The sequence below is a fragment of the Trichosurus vulpecula genome, chromosome 4 (genome assembly GCF_011100635.1).
Source record: "Trichosurus vulpecula isolate mTriVul1 chromosome 4, mTriVul1.pri, whole genome shotgun sequence".
NCBI lineage: Eukaryota > Metazoa > Chordata > Mammalia > Diprotodontia > Phalangeridae > Trichosurus > Trichosurus vulpecula.
Genome location: NC_050576.1, coordinates 31366348 through 31383449, shown reverse-complemented (window position 1 = coordinate 31383449; position 17102 = coordinate 31366348). Strand labels below are relative to the sequence as shown.

General features: G+C 49.7%; 1 protein-coding gene across 1 annotated transcript in view; it reads right to left on the bottom strand.

Moving 5' to 3' along the window:
• The window catches only part of TRABD2B (TraB domain containing 2B), a 245354-nt gene that overhangs the window by 14067 nt on the left and 214185 nt on the right, over positions 1-17102 (bottom strand). Inside the window, exon 6 of the mRNA XM_036757761.1 lies at positions 9805-10089. Coding sequence (XP_036613656.1) covers positions 9805-10089 — 285 coding nt within the window. The remainder of the gene's footprint in view (positions 1-9804; positions 10090-17102) is intronic.

Below are 17102 nucleotides of genomic sequence, written 5' to 3'. Positions count from 1 at the left end.
ATAGCCAATTTGTTCTGAATCCAACCCACTCTATCAATGAATGTAATTCTCTGTTTATTCTATTTGCTCCCTCACTAACTGCCTTCTCCTTCTTCAGTCTACATATTCAGGTTCCACTCCATAATTATCCAAGTGCGTTTTAATCCATTTAGTCCCCCTTAATTGTCCTTGACCTCATTTCTTTCATAGCCCAGAAGTAGGATCAGGACCAGACTTGAGTTGGTTCTTCTTCCAGTTTCCCTCAATTTCTCCCTCACCCCCAACCCCCATTCAACCTCAACTGGTTCACTAGGCCAAGCTTTTTAATGGCACCTACAGGATTGCCTCCTAATTATTGAACTCAAGTCTTTCTCTCAGATAGACAGAGAAATAGATAAATGCAGCAGATAAATGGAGTAGAATTTCAGGTCCCTCTGAGCTCTGCCTTTTTCTATTCTAAGGTCTCTTCCAGCTCTGACATCCCCTGTTCAAAGGCCCCTCCCAGCCCTAACATTCCCTATTCTCAAACCCCTCCTATCTCTGATATCCCCTGTTCTCAGGCTCCTCTCAGCTCAGACATCACCTGTTCTCAGGCTCCTCTCAGCTCAGACATCCCCTGTTCTCAGGCCCCTCCCAGCTCTGACATCCCCTGTTCTCAGGCCCCTCCCAGCTCTGACATCCCCTGTTCTCTGTTCTAATGCTTTATTCTCCTCTGACATCCTACAATTCTCAATTCTAAACACCTGTGAGCTATTATGAGCAGGAGACAAGCAGCTCCAGCCCAGAGACCTCAGAATCCCCCAGCATAAGAAGAGGCCACTTCCCTCTGAGCAGCTGGAGATGAGCCATCTCCTCCTTTAGGGAAAGGCCGTTAAGTGGAGAAGGAGGCATCTGGCCCAGAGCCGCAAGAGCCTGCAGGGGAACATGTGGGAGGGAAGGCTGAGAGCTGGGGCGCAGTCAGGCTGAGACCTTGCCTAGGGAACCTGCAGGGACGAGGGCCTCCCTCCCTGTTCCTTCGGTCTTGGGCTTCTTGGGCTTTTCCCAGACTTGGGGTGGCACACAGAAGCTGCCCTCAGGATCTGGGAGCTCTTTCCCCAGCTTTTCCTAAATTGAAAAATCAGCTCCATTTTGGCTACCAGAGCTCCCAGAGTGGGCTAGGATGGCACATATGGAGATGGAGGCTACAGAGAGTATGAACTAGGCCCAGCCCTGTGGGCGATGACTTCATCAGGGTGGCAATGACATCATCAGGGCGTTAATGTCATCATCAGGTCAGTGATGACATCAAAGGGCAGTGACATCATCAGGGCAGTGATGACATGGGCCTTCTCTGGGAACTTTAGAGCGAGGGTAACCCTGGAAAGTGTCCTTCCATGAGCAGGTGACTCCAGTTAGCTGATAGGGGGATGCATGGGGGGTAGGCCATGCCACTGGTTTTCTGTCCCCCTCCCTGCAGAGCGCTGGGTTTATCATTGCCTGGTCTGGGTTCAATGCCTGCTTGTCTGGAATATTGCTGTGAGAACTTTCAGCACCCAAGGTGCTTTGACTGGCTTCTGAGCTTCCTCCTTGTCACTTTGTTTCCACCAGAAGGACCACCCACTCAGAAGAGCTTAAGAAGAGGACCTGATTTCTCACTCCCTCTGCCCATCAGTTTAATGTGTGGAGATTCTGAGCTCTTCCTCAGACTGGGGGGGGGATTGGAGGGAGGGCTTCTCCCTCCCTTCTCCCATAGAGTATATACTCGTTGAGGGCAAGAACCCTTCCTTGTGTCTTTGTATCTGCAGTGCCTGGTACACTGTAGGGGCTTAATAAATGCTCGATTATTGAGTGCTATGACCTTAAAAGAGTTCTAAACCTCTCTGCACCTCAGTTTCTTTAGATGTTAAGTAGAAAGGGCAATAAAAAAGGGGTTCCTATAGGGAAATGGATAAAAGCTTCTGTCTGCTTCATCCTCCAGGCTATGGTGGGTTCGGGGCTCAGGCTGGTCCCAAGGCTGGCCTCAGTTTGAGGACAGGAAACAGCTCTGGAATCCACATGGGGTTCATGCCTCTGACTTTGGTCTTATTTTCTCTGTGTTCTCACTACCACTCGAAGCGGCCCCAGATGAGGCAGAATCACACCTCCAGGCTTGGCAGGGAAGGGTGGTTCCCTCCCCTCTCCCCAGCCCCCTGACATTCCCTGCCAGGCTCCCCAGGATCCCGTGGTGACCCTCTGTTCCTCCGCAACCACTGGACTGCCCTTAAATATACAATTTCATTTTCTTTCACACTGGTTAATGAACAGAAAAGGAAAAAAAAAGCACCAGAGAAAAATTGACATAAAAATTCCTTCCTGGCCCCCCGCCCAGCTCTTGGGGCCTGGGGGAGGCAGGATGGAGCTTAACTGCTTCCCAGCTGCTCGAGCTGCCAATGAGGGAAGCTGCTCCTTGCCTAGTGATAGACTGTCCAGGGCAGGTTCCAGCTTGGACTAGAAGCCCCCTCTGAGGGAGAGAAAGAGGCCCCCTCCTCCTGGGGCTTCTCCTTCATCCTGCCTTGGGCCCCTCTTCTGCCCTCACGGCCTCTCCCAGAGACTCGAGTAATTTGTGGTCCCCTACTTAGCTCTTCTTGGCTCCCTGCTCAGAGGTGAGATCCTGAGGGCAGGGTTTGGGTGTCCTCTGCCCGGATCACCTGCTGGGCTTCAGCTTGATTTCATCACACAGCTGGGTGGTCCAGTGGATTGACCCTGGACCTGGAGTCAGCACGACTTGAGTCAGGATCCTTCCTCAAACACTTACCAGCTGCGTGACTCTGGGCAAGCCACTCAGCCTCAGTTTGGCCATCTGTAAAATGAGGCTGACAGGACCCACTTCCTGGGGTTGTTATAAGGATTAAAGGAGATAAGTCAAATGATTGCAAACCTAAAAGTACTATTTCAATGCTGTCTGTTCATTCTTACTGTTATGGTTATTGGTAAGCACTTGATACATACCCAGCATTACAGAAAATGACTGAAATGAAACAGTCCCTGCCCTCAGGGAGCTAACATTCTATCTAGAAAGATGCGGATCCTGTGAACCCACACAGGATGGTGGGAGGGGGAAAGTATGAACAATTCCAGAACCGTTGAGTAAATGTCTGCTATGTACCAAGCCCTCCACCTCTGACATCCCCTGTTCTAGGCCCCTCCCAACCCTGACATTTCCTGTTCTCAGGCCCCTCCCAGCTCTGACATCCCCCGTTCTAAGGGCCCTTACAGCTCTGACATTCCCTGTTCTAAGGGCCCTCCCAGCTCTGAAATCCCCTGTTCTAAGTCTCTCTCTAGCTCTGACATCGCGGTCTAGTCTTTAACATAGGATTAGAGAATCCCAGCTTTTTAACGGCAAAGGCCCTGAGAGGCCGTTCTGGTCCAATCCCCTCATTTTACAGATAAAGAAACTGAGATCTATGAAACTTAACTGACTTTCCCAAAGTCACATAGATAGTGGCAGTCAGGATTTTAACCCATATCCTTTGGTTTTGAATCCTGTGTTCTTCCCATTGAATGTGGTGCCTTTTGGGCAGTTTTTCCCTGCTGCCTCCTCCCATTCAATCTGCCTTGTTGGCATCTCCTACCATCCCCCCTATGCCTGAATGACCTTTTCCTTATTCTCTCCACCTGCTCAACTCCTCCCTCAACCTTCTGGCCTCCTCCAGGAAGCCTGCTCTGACTACATTGGCCTTCACTCACCTCTCTCTCCTCTCGGCATTTCCATCACGATGAGTCAGTTTTGTCCCCACAACCAACCCCTTTGTGCTGCAGATGCCCAATAGACATGTGTGTGGTAAGAGGGGCTGTGGTGGGCGCTCATAATTCTTGTGTTCCTCATAATACTGCACAGATGATTAACAGAACCTTAGACTATATGACTAAATAAACCAAGTCAGATAAGGTGCCATTCAATAGAGAGAACCACCAACGCTCACATGCCTGGAATTCAGAAACCAAGTACATGAATAGGAGATGGGGAAGGCATAGTTGAAAACAATCTGGGGGTCTGATGGCCTGCAAGTTCAATACAAGTCAACCTTATGAAATGCTAGCTGGGAAAGCCAGTGTAATCTTGAGTGACACCCTGAACTATAGGGATGACCATCCTGTCCTCTGCCTCTCCAGTGCTGGGTTCCATTCTGGAAGCTGCCTTCCAGGAAGGGCATGTTGTATCAGAGAATATCCAGAGATGGAGACTATGATGATGAAGGGAAGGTCTGAAGCTGGGAACTGGGTGAAGGAACTGGGGTTGTTTAGCCTGAAGAAGGGAAGACTCAGGTACATGATAGTTGTCTTTATGCATTGGTGGACTGTCACATGGAAGAGGGGATAAGGCTTGGTTTCAGAAGCTAGGAGTTGTAGTGGATAGAGCACTGGGTCTGGAGTCAAAAGGACCTGAGTTCAAATCCAGCCTCAGACACTAGCTGGGTGACCTGGGTGAATCATGTAACTTTTCTGTGCCTCACTTTCCTCATTTGTAAAAACTACTGGGGATAATAATAGCACTGGGGACTGCTTGTCAGGTAGGGGGTAGGGAGAGGATTCTGGTGCAGCTGTGGGTTGGGTCTGATGCCCCATGAGGCCCCTCCAACCCTAAGGCCGCTATTATCACTACTTCCATTTTATAGATGAGAAACTGAGACAAACACAGGTTAAGTGACTCGCCCAAGCTCACACAGCTAGTAAGTGTCTGAGGCTGCATTTGACACTCAAGTCAGGCCCAGGGCTCTATCCGCATCAGCGCCAGATGCCTAAACTTTTGTCAGCTCTCATCTGTCAGAGAGCAGGAGGATGGTGGGCTTGGCAGAACCAGGAGAGACCCCAATCTCTTCTAGTCCAGTTTCTACCGGAGCTCGGCAGCCTCTGCTTTAACACCTCCAGAGACGGGAACCTCACTACCCCCTGATGCCAGCCTCCATTTCTGTTCGTAAGAGTTAGAGGTAGGCTCTGGGATGCTGCCTTCTCCCACAGAATAAATGTTTTTCCTTGTGGCCTGCAACTTCAGTTCCCACAGATGGTCATACGCTCGTAGACAACGTGGCAGAAACCTGGACTGTGCTAAGCTCCTTGGGTCTCATTCTGTGAAGGGAGAGTTTGTGGGGGGCTGTGACTAATTATCTGACGTCACTGCTCTTTCCCTGAGCCCAGTGGCTGCCTCTGAGCTTGTGTGGGCCTTTGGTGTGTGGGCAGAGAATGAAAGGAAACCCAGAAAGAGATAGTCCCAGAGAGTATGGGGCGGGGGGCAGGAATATGTAGGGATGAGGGGAGGAGAAGGCACTATGATCTTAGTCTGAGATCTTGCCTTCCACTCTGGTATCTCCCATCGCCCCAGGGCCCAGGCCTCTGGAACCAGGCCCTTATTTATAGATGATCTTTAGGGACAGGGACTGGAGGGGAGAGAGAAAGGAGGTTTTGGATCCATTGACCAGCTAGGGAAACTGAAGCACCAAGTGCTCCATCAGCTGCCTTTCTAACTCCCCTTTTTCAACCTGACCCCAAGTTCTTCCTCACTCTTTCTCTACAGGTCCCCTATCTATCACAGACCAATGCCCATCCCTGGGTTCTTGTTCATACCATACCTGATGCCAGCAATGCCTTCACCCCACCCCATGATCCAAATCTGGCCTGTCCTTCCAGGCCTAGGTTGGAGGCCACTTCTGGAATGGCTCCTCCCTACACTGGCAGGGACAGCAGTTCCTACACACACACACACACACACACACACACACACACACACACACACTTCTCTTAGCCTCGAGTTTAGGGTGACATCCATCAACAAGCATTTATATATTCAGTGCCTACTACATGCCAAGTGCTGTGTTAAGCCCTGAGAATACAAAGGACAGAGGAAACTGACAAATGATGTGATGTGAAGCACGCCTCAGAGAGGAGTAAACACTGCTGCCCTGGGAGGTCCATTCTGGCCTACAGTCAGAGCTGGCCCAAAGTGAACCGGGCTATGCTGAAAGGTAGTGAGCTCCCCATCACATCCCTAGGGGGCTTCTGGGTTCTAGATTTGGTTGTGTGACTGAACAAATCACAGGATGTCTCTGACCATCAGTAACCTTCTCAGTGCTAATGTCAGATGTCGAAGAAGGAAGGAAATGAGCTGGCCTGGCTGGCTCTGGAGTCTACAGCCACCACTGTTCCTCTGGCTCAAGGGTGGGCATCTTGCCCCCCAAGCATCCTGGGAACTCATGATGCCTGTCCAGGGGTCTCCTGCTTTGTCTTGATCTCTGCCCCAGCCCAGGACCAGCCAGATAGCAAGCATAGTCTATAGACACATTGAATGGACACAGAAGCATCCCCTTGGAATAGCCTGGTGAGGCGAGCAGAGCAATCGTCTGTCTCCCTATTCTACTGATGCAGAAACTGAGGCCCAGGGAGGAGGATGGACTTACCCAGAGATGCACAATTCAGCTGACCTGCCTGTATTTCCCATGGCCTTCATGGAGTCCTCCTGACTATTTGTCTGAGCTTCTAAGACATCTGAAGCAGGGCACTATCTCCCTCCCACCCGCCTCCAATCCACTTAGTGCTCACAGGGGCTCCGATTCACTTATTTCTCCTTATCAATCCCCATAAATCAGCCTTGATGGGCCCCTGGCTCCTCTCTACATTCTCTTGGCTCTGTTTACACATCCTGGGGAACAAGGGGCTGATGAGAAGAGGGAGGGCCCTGGCATGGGGGCAAAGGGACAGCCTTGGCCATTCGCTCATTCATTGATTCATCCATTCACTTATTCATTCACTCACTTATTCATTCACTCATTCATTCATTATTTATTCATTCATTCACTCATTCATTCACTTACTCATTCATTCATTCATCAAGCATTTACTAGTCAGTTTCTATTTGCAGGCCCTTGGCTAGGCCATACGGGTACAAAGACGAGGCAAGAGCAGTCTCTACCCTCAAGGAGTTGATACTCAACTGGTGAGACATAGGGAAGTTGGCTGATTTTGGTCTGGTGCCTCTCCCTTCCCTTGCCCCTGCTCCAAAGGAAGGAATCCCTAACAGTGGAATGTCAGCACCTAAGGGAAGCTGGAGTCACAGCTGTAGAGCACCTCTGAGGCCAGCTAGTCCTTCCACCCCCATCATTTGACAGATAAGGAAACCGAGGCTGAAGACAATTTAATGACTTGTCTGTGGTCACACAGATAGCAGTGAGGAGGGCTAGAATTTGAATCCAGTTCACCTGACTTCAAATCCCCGCTCTGCAGGGTTCTGTGGGTGGACGTTTGCGAGAGGGGCAGTGTGGTCTGAGCTGAAGTTGGGAGCTCTGGGCTCTGGGCCTGGCTCTCTCATTTTCTAGCTGAATTACCAGAGACAAGAACTCAATCTTGACCGTTCCCATTTTAAGCTTTGTAGACCAGGTTTGCCCAGCTAGAAAGCATCTGAGGTGAGTATTGAACAGGGGGCCTCCCAGGCCAGGATCAAGGCTTTTCTCTGGCACCTCAGAGCTTCCAATTCAGAGGCCTGGGCCTGAAAACTCTCTACCTGTGTGACCCTGGCCAGATCACTTCCTTTCCCCTCGTGTCTGCTGCCCTCATTGGCAATGAAGAGATCATCTTATTTTCACCCTCCCCACCCCTGGTTGTTGGGGGATGGAAGGCATTTTACTAAACTGCAGAGACCAGGAGGAAGGAAGCTGGGGTGTCTATTAGCAAATGGCGCCTTGCCTGGAGTCCCTCAGCCAGGATCTGCCCAGAGCCTGGGCTTGCTGATGCCCAGCCTGCGACTCATTCCAGGACAAAACAAGGAAGCCCATCCTGCTTTTTGGAGTACCCGTGTCCCCTAGCTCTGGGCTGCAAGGAACAACATCCCACGGCTAGCCGGAGCAGCGTTTTTGTCTTACTGGAAGGTCTGGAGAAGGGTGAGCTTTTAGCCGAAGCGACAGCCTCCTGACATCTGTCATCACCCCCCAGACTATGGCTGGCAGGCCCAGGCCCCAATGACCCCCGGCTCTGATTCCTGCCAAGACGATAACAGCATTATTTCTGGTCCAGGCTAAAAGCAGCAACCATTTCACTTCATCCTTTGCCCCAAGGTCCGAATTCCAGGACCCTTCCTTCTGGGAAGGAAGTAGGGATATCTAACTAGACTCCCTCTGGGAGCCAGACAGGGCTGCCAGTGTGACCACCGGTCAAATATGTCACAGGAAATGTATGCCCAGGAATGCTGGGAGCATCTGGCATCTCTCATGAGTGACCCACTCAGCTTTAACAGACTTTTCAGTTAACAATAATCTGCCCCATGAAGGGCTCAAACTTTCTTTCTTCTCCCTCCTTCCCTTCTTCCTTTCCTCTCTTCCTTCCCTTTCTTCTTTCTTTCTCTCTCCCTCCTTTCTTCCATCTCTCCCTCCTTCCTTTCTTCCCTCCCTTCCTACTTTTTCTCCCCCCTTCCTTTCCTTCCTCTTTCCTTCCTTCCTTTCCTCCTTCCTTCCCTCCTTCCTTCCCTCTACCTCCTTCCTTTCTTCCCTTCCTTCCCTCCCTCCTTTTCTTTCTTCCCTCCCTTCCTTCTTTTTCTCCCTCTCCTTCCTTTCCTTCCTCTTTCCTTCCTTCCTTTCCTCCTTCCTTCCCTCTACCTCCTTCCTTTCTTCCCTTCCTTCCCTCCCTCCTTTTCTTTCTTCCCTCCCTTCCTTCTTTTTCTCCCTCTCCTTCCTTTCCTTCCTCTTTCCTTCCTTCCTTTCCTCCTTCCTTCCCTCTACCTCCTTCCTTTCTTCCCTTCCTTCCCTCCCTCCTTTCCTTCCTTCCTTCCCTCTCACTCCTTTCTTTCTCCCCCTTCCTTCTCTTTCCTTCCCTTGATCCTTCTCTCCCTCCCTTTCTCTCTCTCTGTGTCTCTGTTTCCTCCCCCTTCCTTCCTTCCATTTATCTATTTATTTATTTTGGAAAATCTTTCCCGAAGCACATTCTAAAGAAAACGTCCAGAGGAAAGGGTCCTGGGCCATGAATCAATAAGTATGGGTTCCAGATTTACATCATCTGTGGCTTTGGTAGAATCATTTTTGTCCTCTGAACCTCAGTTTTCCTCGTTTTTATAATTAGGAGCTTGGAGAAAACTGAATTCAGGGCAATGAGTTAGGAGTATAGGAGCAAAAATGAAATAGTGTCCCTGCCCTCAAGGAGATTACAGTCTCCTAGGGTGAGGGCAGGGTGGGGGGGAGATCTATTGACGGAGATGAATAGATCCAAGATGGTTTGAAGAAGAAGAGAGCATGGATGAGCTAGAGCATCAGGAATGGTGTCCTATGGCAGGGAGCACCTGAGCTGAACCTTGAGGCAAGCTGAGGGATCTTGGAGGCAGAGGAGGAGTGCACTCCAGGCATGGGGGTGAGGGATAGCTTGGGAAGTTCAAGGAAAGGCTAGTAGACCAATCGGGATGGCACATAGGGAGCATGACGGTGGGGCTCTGATGATCCTAGCAGCCTCACATATGAATGGCCAGTTAGGGAATTATGAGGACTCAGTGTGTGTGTGTGTGTGTGTGTGTGTGTGTGTGTGTGTGTAAACCAGCCCTGGGCTGTTCTTTTGATTTTCACATAATCTATTTGTATAGGTAAGGGTCCATGTGACCTGGCAGGGAAGAACAGAGCATTGGGTTAGACATCGGACCCTCGGGGTTTGCATTCTACTTCTAAGTCAAGTTACTTCTTTGGGCCTCAGTTTCCTCATCTGTAAAAATGAGTGGGGGAGGGATGGTCTGAATGATTTTCAAGGCTCCAGGGTTCTATTAATCTATACACATGTTCTAAGACTTGAGGTCTTCGAACCACCTGTAGGCAGGGCCGATGAGTAACAGTCTCTGGCACTCACCTGTCCTCGATCCGGACCCACAGGTCGTTGAACTGTCTTGGCCGGTGCTGCTTATGATGCTTCCGCCGCCATTTCTTTTGCCGCCCAAACTCCTCCAGCTGGCTAAGGCTGTCAGAGAGCAGGAGATGGGGTGACAAGAGGTCATCGTCTTCCTCCTCCTCATCCCCTGGCCCGGGAGGCGTGGAGGCCAGCGAGGAGGATGGGCTCTGCTCCATCATAGGCATTGTGGGAGCCAGGGTCACTACGGGATCTGGAGAAGGGGGCTGGGAGCTCCGGGGGCTGGAACTGAAAAGAGCCAACATTGGGTCAGTTCAGTCTGTGAAGTCAGGGGTTAACAGAGGGTAGGTGGGGAGGGCCTACCAAGACCAGGAACTCTTCTAGAAACCAGGGTGTTCAGCCCACAGTGAATAAATGAATGAGCTCTGATATCATTTACCAACTGAGCTCTGGGTCTGATCTGTCTGACCTTTGACCCCAAGTCCTCTGCATATCTGTAGTCATCAGGCATCTCACTACCTACTTAGGGAGATAAGACACAATGATGATAAAAGCGCCATCATTAGTCTGGACACACTAAAGGTCCCAGAAGCTTCTCAGGCAAAGTGCTACAAGAGGAAAACCTTTGGGCCAGGAGAAGGAAGGGAAGAATTCCTGGAGAGGTCATCTGAGCTGGGCCTTGAAGGATGAGTCCAATTCTTTTTTTTAAATTAATCTATTTTTATCTTTAGTTTACAACAGACGGTTCTACATAATTTTGAGTTCCAGATTTTCTCCCCTCCCTCCCCCATCCCTCTCCAAGACGGCATGGAGTCCCATATAACTTCCACGTATAACTTCGCATTGAATTAATTTACACACTAGTCAAGTTGTGGAGAAGAACTGTGATCAATGAAATGAATCATGCAAATGAAGAAACAGGACCAAAAAAACCCAAAAAACAAAAAACAAAAACAAAAGAGAAGAGAAAAAGGCGAGCATGAAGTATGCCTCAAACTGCATTCAAACTTCATAGTTCTTTCTCTGGATGTAGATAGCACTCTCCATCGTGAGTCCTTTGGAGTTGTCTTTGCACCTTACGTTGCTGAGAAGAGTGGAGTCTGTCAGGGTTGGTCCTCACAGAATCCATATATCTGTGGTTGTGTACAGTGTTCTCCTGGCTCTGCTCCACTCACTCAGCATTATGTCGTGTAGGTTTTTCCAGGTTGTTATGAAGTCCGTATCATCCCCATTTCTTATGGCACAATAGTATTCCATTACCTTCATATACCACAGCTTGTTCAGCCATTCCCCAATTGATGGGCATCCCTTTGATTTCCAATTCTTAGCTACCACAAAAAGAGCCGCTATAAATATCCTTGTACATATGGGTCCTTTTCCCACTTGTGTGATCTCTCTGGGATACAACCCTAGAAGTGGTATTGCTGGGTCAAAGGGTATGAACATTTTTGTAGCCCTTTGGGCATAGTTCCAAATTGCAATGAGTCCAATTCTAATCTTAGCAGCTACAGTCAGAGAAGGGGAGAGGATATTCTAGGCAGAGGGAACAGTGTAAATGAAGCTTCTGAGTTGGGAGATAAGGATGTTGTTGCAGAGACCAAGGAAGACACTAGCACAGCTGGATGAAAAGGTAGTTTGGGCTTAGACCAGGGAGCCTTGAATGCCAGGCTGATGATGGGGTTTTATTGGAGGGACAGTGGGCATCCAGGGAGGGCTTGCTGTTCATCTTCACTCCGCATGTGGGTTCTGTCTGGCAGGGCAAGGAGCTGGTCCTTACAAGGGTAGGGAGTCAGACCAGATTGAGCTGATCCCTGGGCAGAGAGGCTTAGTAATCCTGTCCCACTCTGGGCCATACAGCCCCCAGGTCTGGGTGCCTTCCTCGGATAGACAACAGAGAATCCAAGCCTTCCACTTCTACCTTAAAATCCTGATATCTCAGCAGTGCCTGGGGGAGAATGGCTGATGCAGTCATCAGCTGCTCCTGCATACTGTTATCCAGTTAGCCCAGCCCACAGCTCAGAGCAGGTGGTGAGAGATGGTTCCCTGATCTCCCCACTTAGGGCACAGCCAAGTCCATGACTTAGAACGGGTGTGGTAAAGGGGACCCATGAGAGGGGCCATGGGCAGAGACCACAGAGAGGCTGGGACCATGCCTCATCTGAGACCAGGGCCAGCACCCAGTCTTAGACCAGAATCAGGGCTCACTTTGGGACAGGCTTCAAGTTCTGTCTTAGGCTTAGGGCTCAGTCTGGGCCCAAGTTCAGGGAGTAAATGTGAGGCCAAAGGAAACACCAAGTGTGGTTCCAGAGTGAAGGCTGAGTGTGAAACCAGGGTCAGAGGTCAGTCTATGATCAGGCCCAGAGTTTAATCTGCAGCTGGTCTATAGGCTCTTGTAGCCAGACTCGGAGCTTATTCTGAGATGGGTAGGGAAATTAAATCTATATACCTTAGTCATGGATTAAACCCATAATCTTAGACCCATTACTACCCTACGTAAGGCTGTTTTTTTTTCTATCAAATGTTCTTTCAACCACAAGGGCTCATCTATTTTTAAATTATAGTAATTATGATTTTATTGCTCCCTGCACTTCCTCCCCTGACACCTCAGCCTGGCCAGGATGTGACCCTGGGTTCTGGGAGTCTGTGCACACAGCTTGCCAGCTCTGGCAGGTCCCACCCTCCTGGCAAGGTGCCCAGGGAGGTAGGTACTGGCCACAGATTATGCACCAGCCTAGCCAAGGAGAGCGCCTCATGACAGCCTGCTTGAGCGTGAATTCTTTGTCCTTGGCAATCCATGAAACAGAGACCATATAAAATGTCCCTCCATCCTGCATATCCCCTTCCTGCTCCCTCTGGGACAATGGCAGATTGTTGGGGGAGGGGGCAGAAGGTGCTCAGCATCACCCAGGTTTTACACAGTTTATACACATGAAATTAGCCACTGCCTCGATGAAAGAGTGGCCATATCTAGTGACCAAATAGGGACACACCACTTGAAGACTGAAATCCTGCTGACCTCGGCACTCTAACAAATGAAAGCCAAAGGCAGAAGGAAGCTTCAGCTGGGGAGGAAGGAGGCCTTTTAGGTTCTCACTGGAGAGGCCAATGGAGGCGTTGGCGGAGTTGGTTTTATTGTGCATCCAAAGGCAACAAGAAACATCATTTCATGGGACACTCGGTCATCTCATGTTTCAGAGCTTGGGACGAGCGTAAGCAGGAAAGACCACCATGAAGGTAGCTGCGGTTTCCACGCCAACATCTGTTGCGGAGGATGAGAAAGTAGACACATTCGACAAAGAACCCAACAGAATGCTCCAAGCCAAGTCAATATATGCCTTAGAACTGCAGTATTTCAATGTGTGCTGGGAGGGGGGGGGAGGCGGTCAGGGCAAAAGGAAGGAAGGAGGAAATTTGGTTGGGGGTTAAAGAACGAAAGAACATTCAGGATCCTTGGGTCTGGAGATGAAAACTTTCTTCCCTGAACAACATCACAGAAAAGAAAATTGACTTTATTCTAACACAAAAGAAACGTTTAGCTGCCGATGTGGGAGGCATGTTCCAGGCAGCTGTCTGCATGTGCAGTCAGACCATTGGATTGGCAGGAGAAAGAAAGAGTCAACATGGAATTAGATGAAGGAGAAGAGGTATGCTGTTTAATTACAACTGGAAAGGGGGAAGGGAAAGCGCATTTCTATGGTTCCTACTATGTGCCAGGTACTGTGTTGGGTTTTTGTTTTTTTTTTACAAATGTTATCCCATTTGAGCCTCACAACAGCTCTGTGAGCGAGGGCCTATCATGATCCCCATTCTACAGATAAGGAAATTGAGGCAAAGGTTAAATGACTTGACACAGCTAGGAAGTATCTGAGGTGTGATTGGAACTCAAGCTTCCCTGCCTCCAGGTCCAGAGCTCTATTCAGTGCCCCACTAGCTGCCTCCCATAATTTCAACCCCGCCTATTCAGACAGGTTCATTGGTCTTCATGTTCTCCAGGCTCTTCTCATAACTTTTCTATACTTTCTCTGTTGTTCAGTCATTTCAGTCTTCATGACCCCATTTGGGGTTTTCTTGGCAAAGACACTGGAGGGGTTTGCCATTTCCTTCTCCAGCTCATTTTACATGGTGAAGAAACTAAGGCAAGCAGGGTTAAGTGACTTGCCCAGGGTCGCACAATTAATGTCTAAGGCCAGATTTGAATTCAGGAAGCATCTTCACCCTAGAAGTTCACTCTGTCCCTCTATTTCTCACAGTGGAAGTATTCTCTGCCCCTGTGTTCCCTTCCTCTAATTGGTTGGTTCTTCCCAGAACCTCCATCTTAAAGAAATCTCACAGGCTATTTCTCCCTGGGTTCCACTCCTGACCTCCTCAATTTTCTTCCTACTCTATCCCCATTCAACTCTCATCTATGTGTTGTTGTCTTTTTCCATTAGAAGGGAAGCTACTGAGGCGAGTGACTGATTCTCTTCTTTTATATGTATTATCAGTGCTTAATACAGTGCCTGGCAAATAGTAAGCACTTGTTGACGTGACATGCCAAAGAAAAAAAATCTGGAAATGGACAGAGGACAAGACACCAACTCTGACTATCCTCATTTCCTATAGAATTTTGGCTGCAGTAATATAATTAACCAAAGCATCCAGAAACCAAAAATCAAAATCACGCAAAACAACAGTAAAGAACCTTCTTCAGTCCACAAATATGTGGTCTTCTTGCCCAGTGTAGAGACAGAGCAACCAAGAACAATGTGGATTCAGAAAACAAACTCCTTCATAAAACCTTTCACAGGAGTAGGGAACAAGGGATGAATGATGGTGGGAAAATGAATTTGATGAATCTGGCCTGAGACCCAAGTAAACCAGCTCATCCCAAGAGCAGATACTGATGAAGCTAAAAAGGGGGAACAGATGTCGGCATTCCTAAATCATTCTCATCCATCGCTAAATCAACAAGCATTTATTAACTTTTCAGGCACCGTGCTAGACACTGTGGATGCATGGACAAAGATCAGACAGTCCTTGACCTCAGGGATTTTGCTTTCTCTAGGACAGATGTTCTTAAGCTGGGGTCCCTGAGCTCCCTTGTAAAAATATTCTGAAAACTCTATTTTATATGATTGGTGTCCTCTGTGATCCCATGTAGTTTATTTTGTGCATTTAAGAATATGATTAAGAGAAGGGGCCTTCCTTAGGGGCAGCCCAAGGAGAGGTCCACAGCACCAAAGAGGTGAAGAAACCCTGCCTTGGGTAGGGGAGACAACACGTAGACATGGGTCTGAAAGGGTCCTCTGAAGCCATGTGTTCAAACCCTTCCTTCATGAGATGAGGATTCAGGGGACAGGTTGGTGAGGGACATAGTATTGGCTCAGGGGCCATTCTACTGATTCACCATTGGCCCCTGCATCCCTTCCTCACCACTCACTAGGTCACGTTCTCATAACCCCTCACCTTGAATTGTCATAGCCTCCTAACTAAATTCCTAACTGGAGGTCTTCTTGCCCCTAGTCTCTCTAGTCCCTCCCCCGTATAGTTAGGGGTTTGTGATTCCTAAAGTGCTGGTCTGACTGTGCATATGCTTCCCTGCTCAAGAAGCTTCCCTGACTCCCACTTGCCTCTAGGGAAGCAGGCAGGCAGCATGGTTTCCCTTTTACAAAGGCCATAGCCAGGCCCATGGAGGTGAATTGATTAAGTTAATGTGGGGGTGATGTCTCAAGCCATCTAGTCCATTGCTCATTCTCAGGTGTTTTGTTATCAGCTTTGCTTCTTCGGGGAGTCCCTGTGTGGTTCCCCACCCCCAAGATCTGCAAGGAAGATGGGAGGGGCATTTCTAAGTCACTGCCCCAAGCTAGGGCTGCTGGGTCCTGCTCAGGCCCACAAAGTCCATGACCTTGGAAATTTGGCCCTAAACATCCTTGGAATATGGTATTCATTAGAAGGGGCAGTGCTGCTCAACCCAGCTCTCTGCCAGCTGTCCCCCTGGCAAGCCTTGCTCCTCGATGCAGGAACATGGAAAAGATGCTTCTGGACTTATAGCCCCAGAGAACATCAGAGCTGGAAGGACCCTTGGAATACAGAATGTCAGGGCTGAGAGGGGCCTGAGAACAAGGAATGTCAGACCTAGGAGGGGCCTGAGAACAGGGAATGTCAGAACTGGGAGGGCCTTAGAACAGGGGATGTCAGACCTAGGAGGGGCCTGAGAACAGGGAATGTCAGGGCTGGGAGGGGCCTTAGAACAGGGGATATCAGGGCTGGGAGGGGCCTTAGAACAGGGGATGTCAGGGCTGAGAGGGGCCTGAGAACAGGGAATGTCAGACCTAGGAGGGGCCTGAGAACAGGGAATGTCAGAACTGGGAGGGGCCTGAGAACAGAGGATGTCAGGGCTGGGAGGGGCCTTAGAACAGGGGATGTCAGGGCTGGGAGGGGCCTTAGAACAGGGAATGTCAGGGCTGGGAGGGGTCTGAGAACAGGGAATGTCAGAGCTGGAAGAGGACTGAGAACAGAGGATGTCAGAGCTGGGAGGGGACTTAGAACAGGGAATGTCAGGGCTAGGAGGGAGCTGGAACCATTGAGATGGGACTTAAATCCTTTCTGTGCACTCTGCTGCCGCATAGGCTGCTGCTCACTCCTTGCTGGAGGCTGACTCCTGCTTCCCAGCCCTTGCTGATTAATTCACTCCCATACTATTTCTCCAGCTCCAGGGGATGGGGGAGGGTTGGTTGTTTGGTACTCTATTCTCCCCCAGCAGAGAGCCTCTGCTCCAGCCAGGCAGAGAAGGGCTGATGGGACTTGGTGGGCTCCAGGACTGACCAAGGAGGTGCAGCCAGCACCTTCCTCCTGCATCCCTGGGCCCGAGGCAAGTCCGGCTCACTGGACACTTGTTGGGAGAGATCACGAGAGGATGAGACAGGATCCCTGCTCAACAGAAACTGCCGTGGCCAGCAAAGCTCAGAACTCGAGAGCTTGGAGGAGACCTCAGAGGCTGTCTAGTCAAACCTGCTCATTTTACCGGTGAGGAAACTGAGGCCCAAAGAGGGATTTGTGGTTTCTAAGAATAAGAAGGGTGAAGTATGGAATCAGATCTGGGCAGACTTCTGAGGGCCTCTTCTGAGCTTCTATCCAGTCTGGAAATGTCCTCTACAACATGTGTGCATGTGCATGCACATGTGTGTGCAGTCCATGTGCATGTCCATACATGTGCATGTGCGTGCATGAGGTAGGGGTAGGGGGAGACCGAGAGGAACAGACACACGGCATGCAATGATGGAGAAAGAGACAGAAGGCAAGGGATGGAGGCAAAGAGAAGA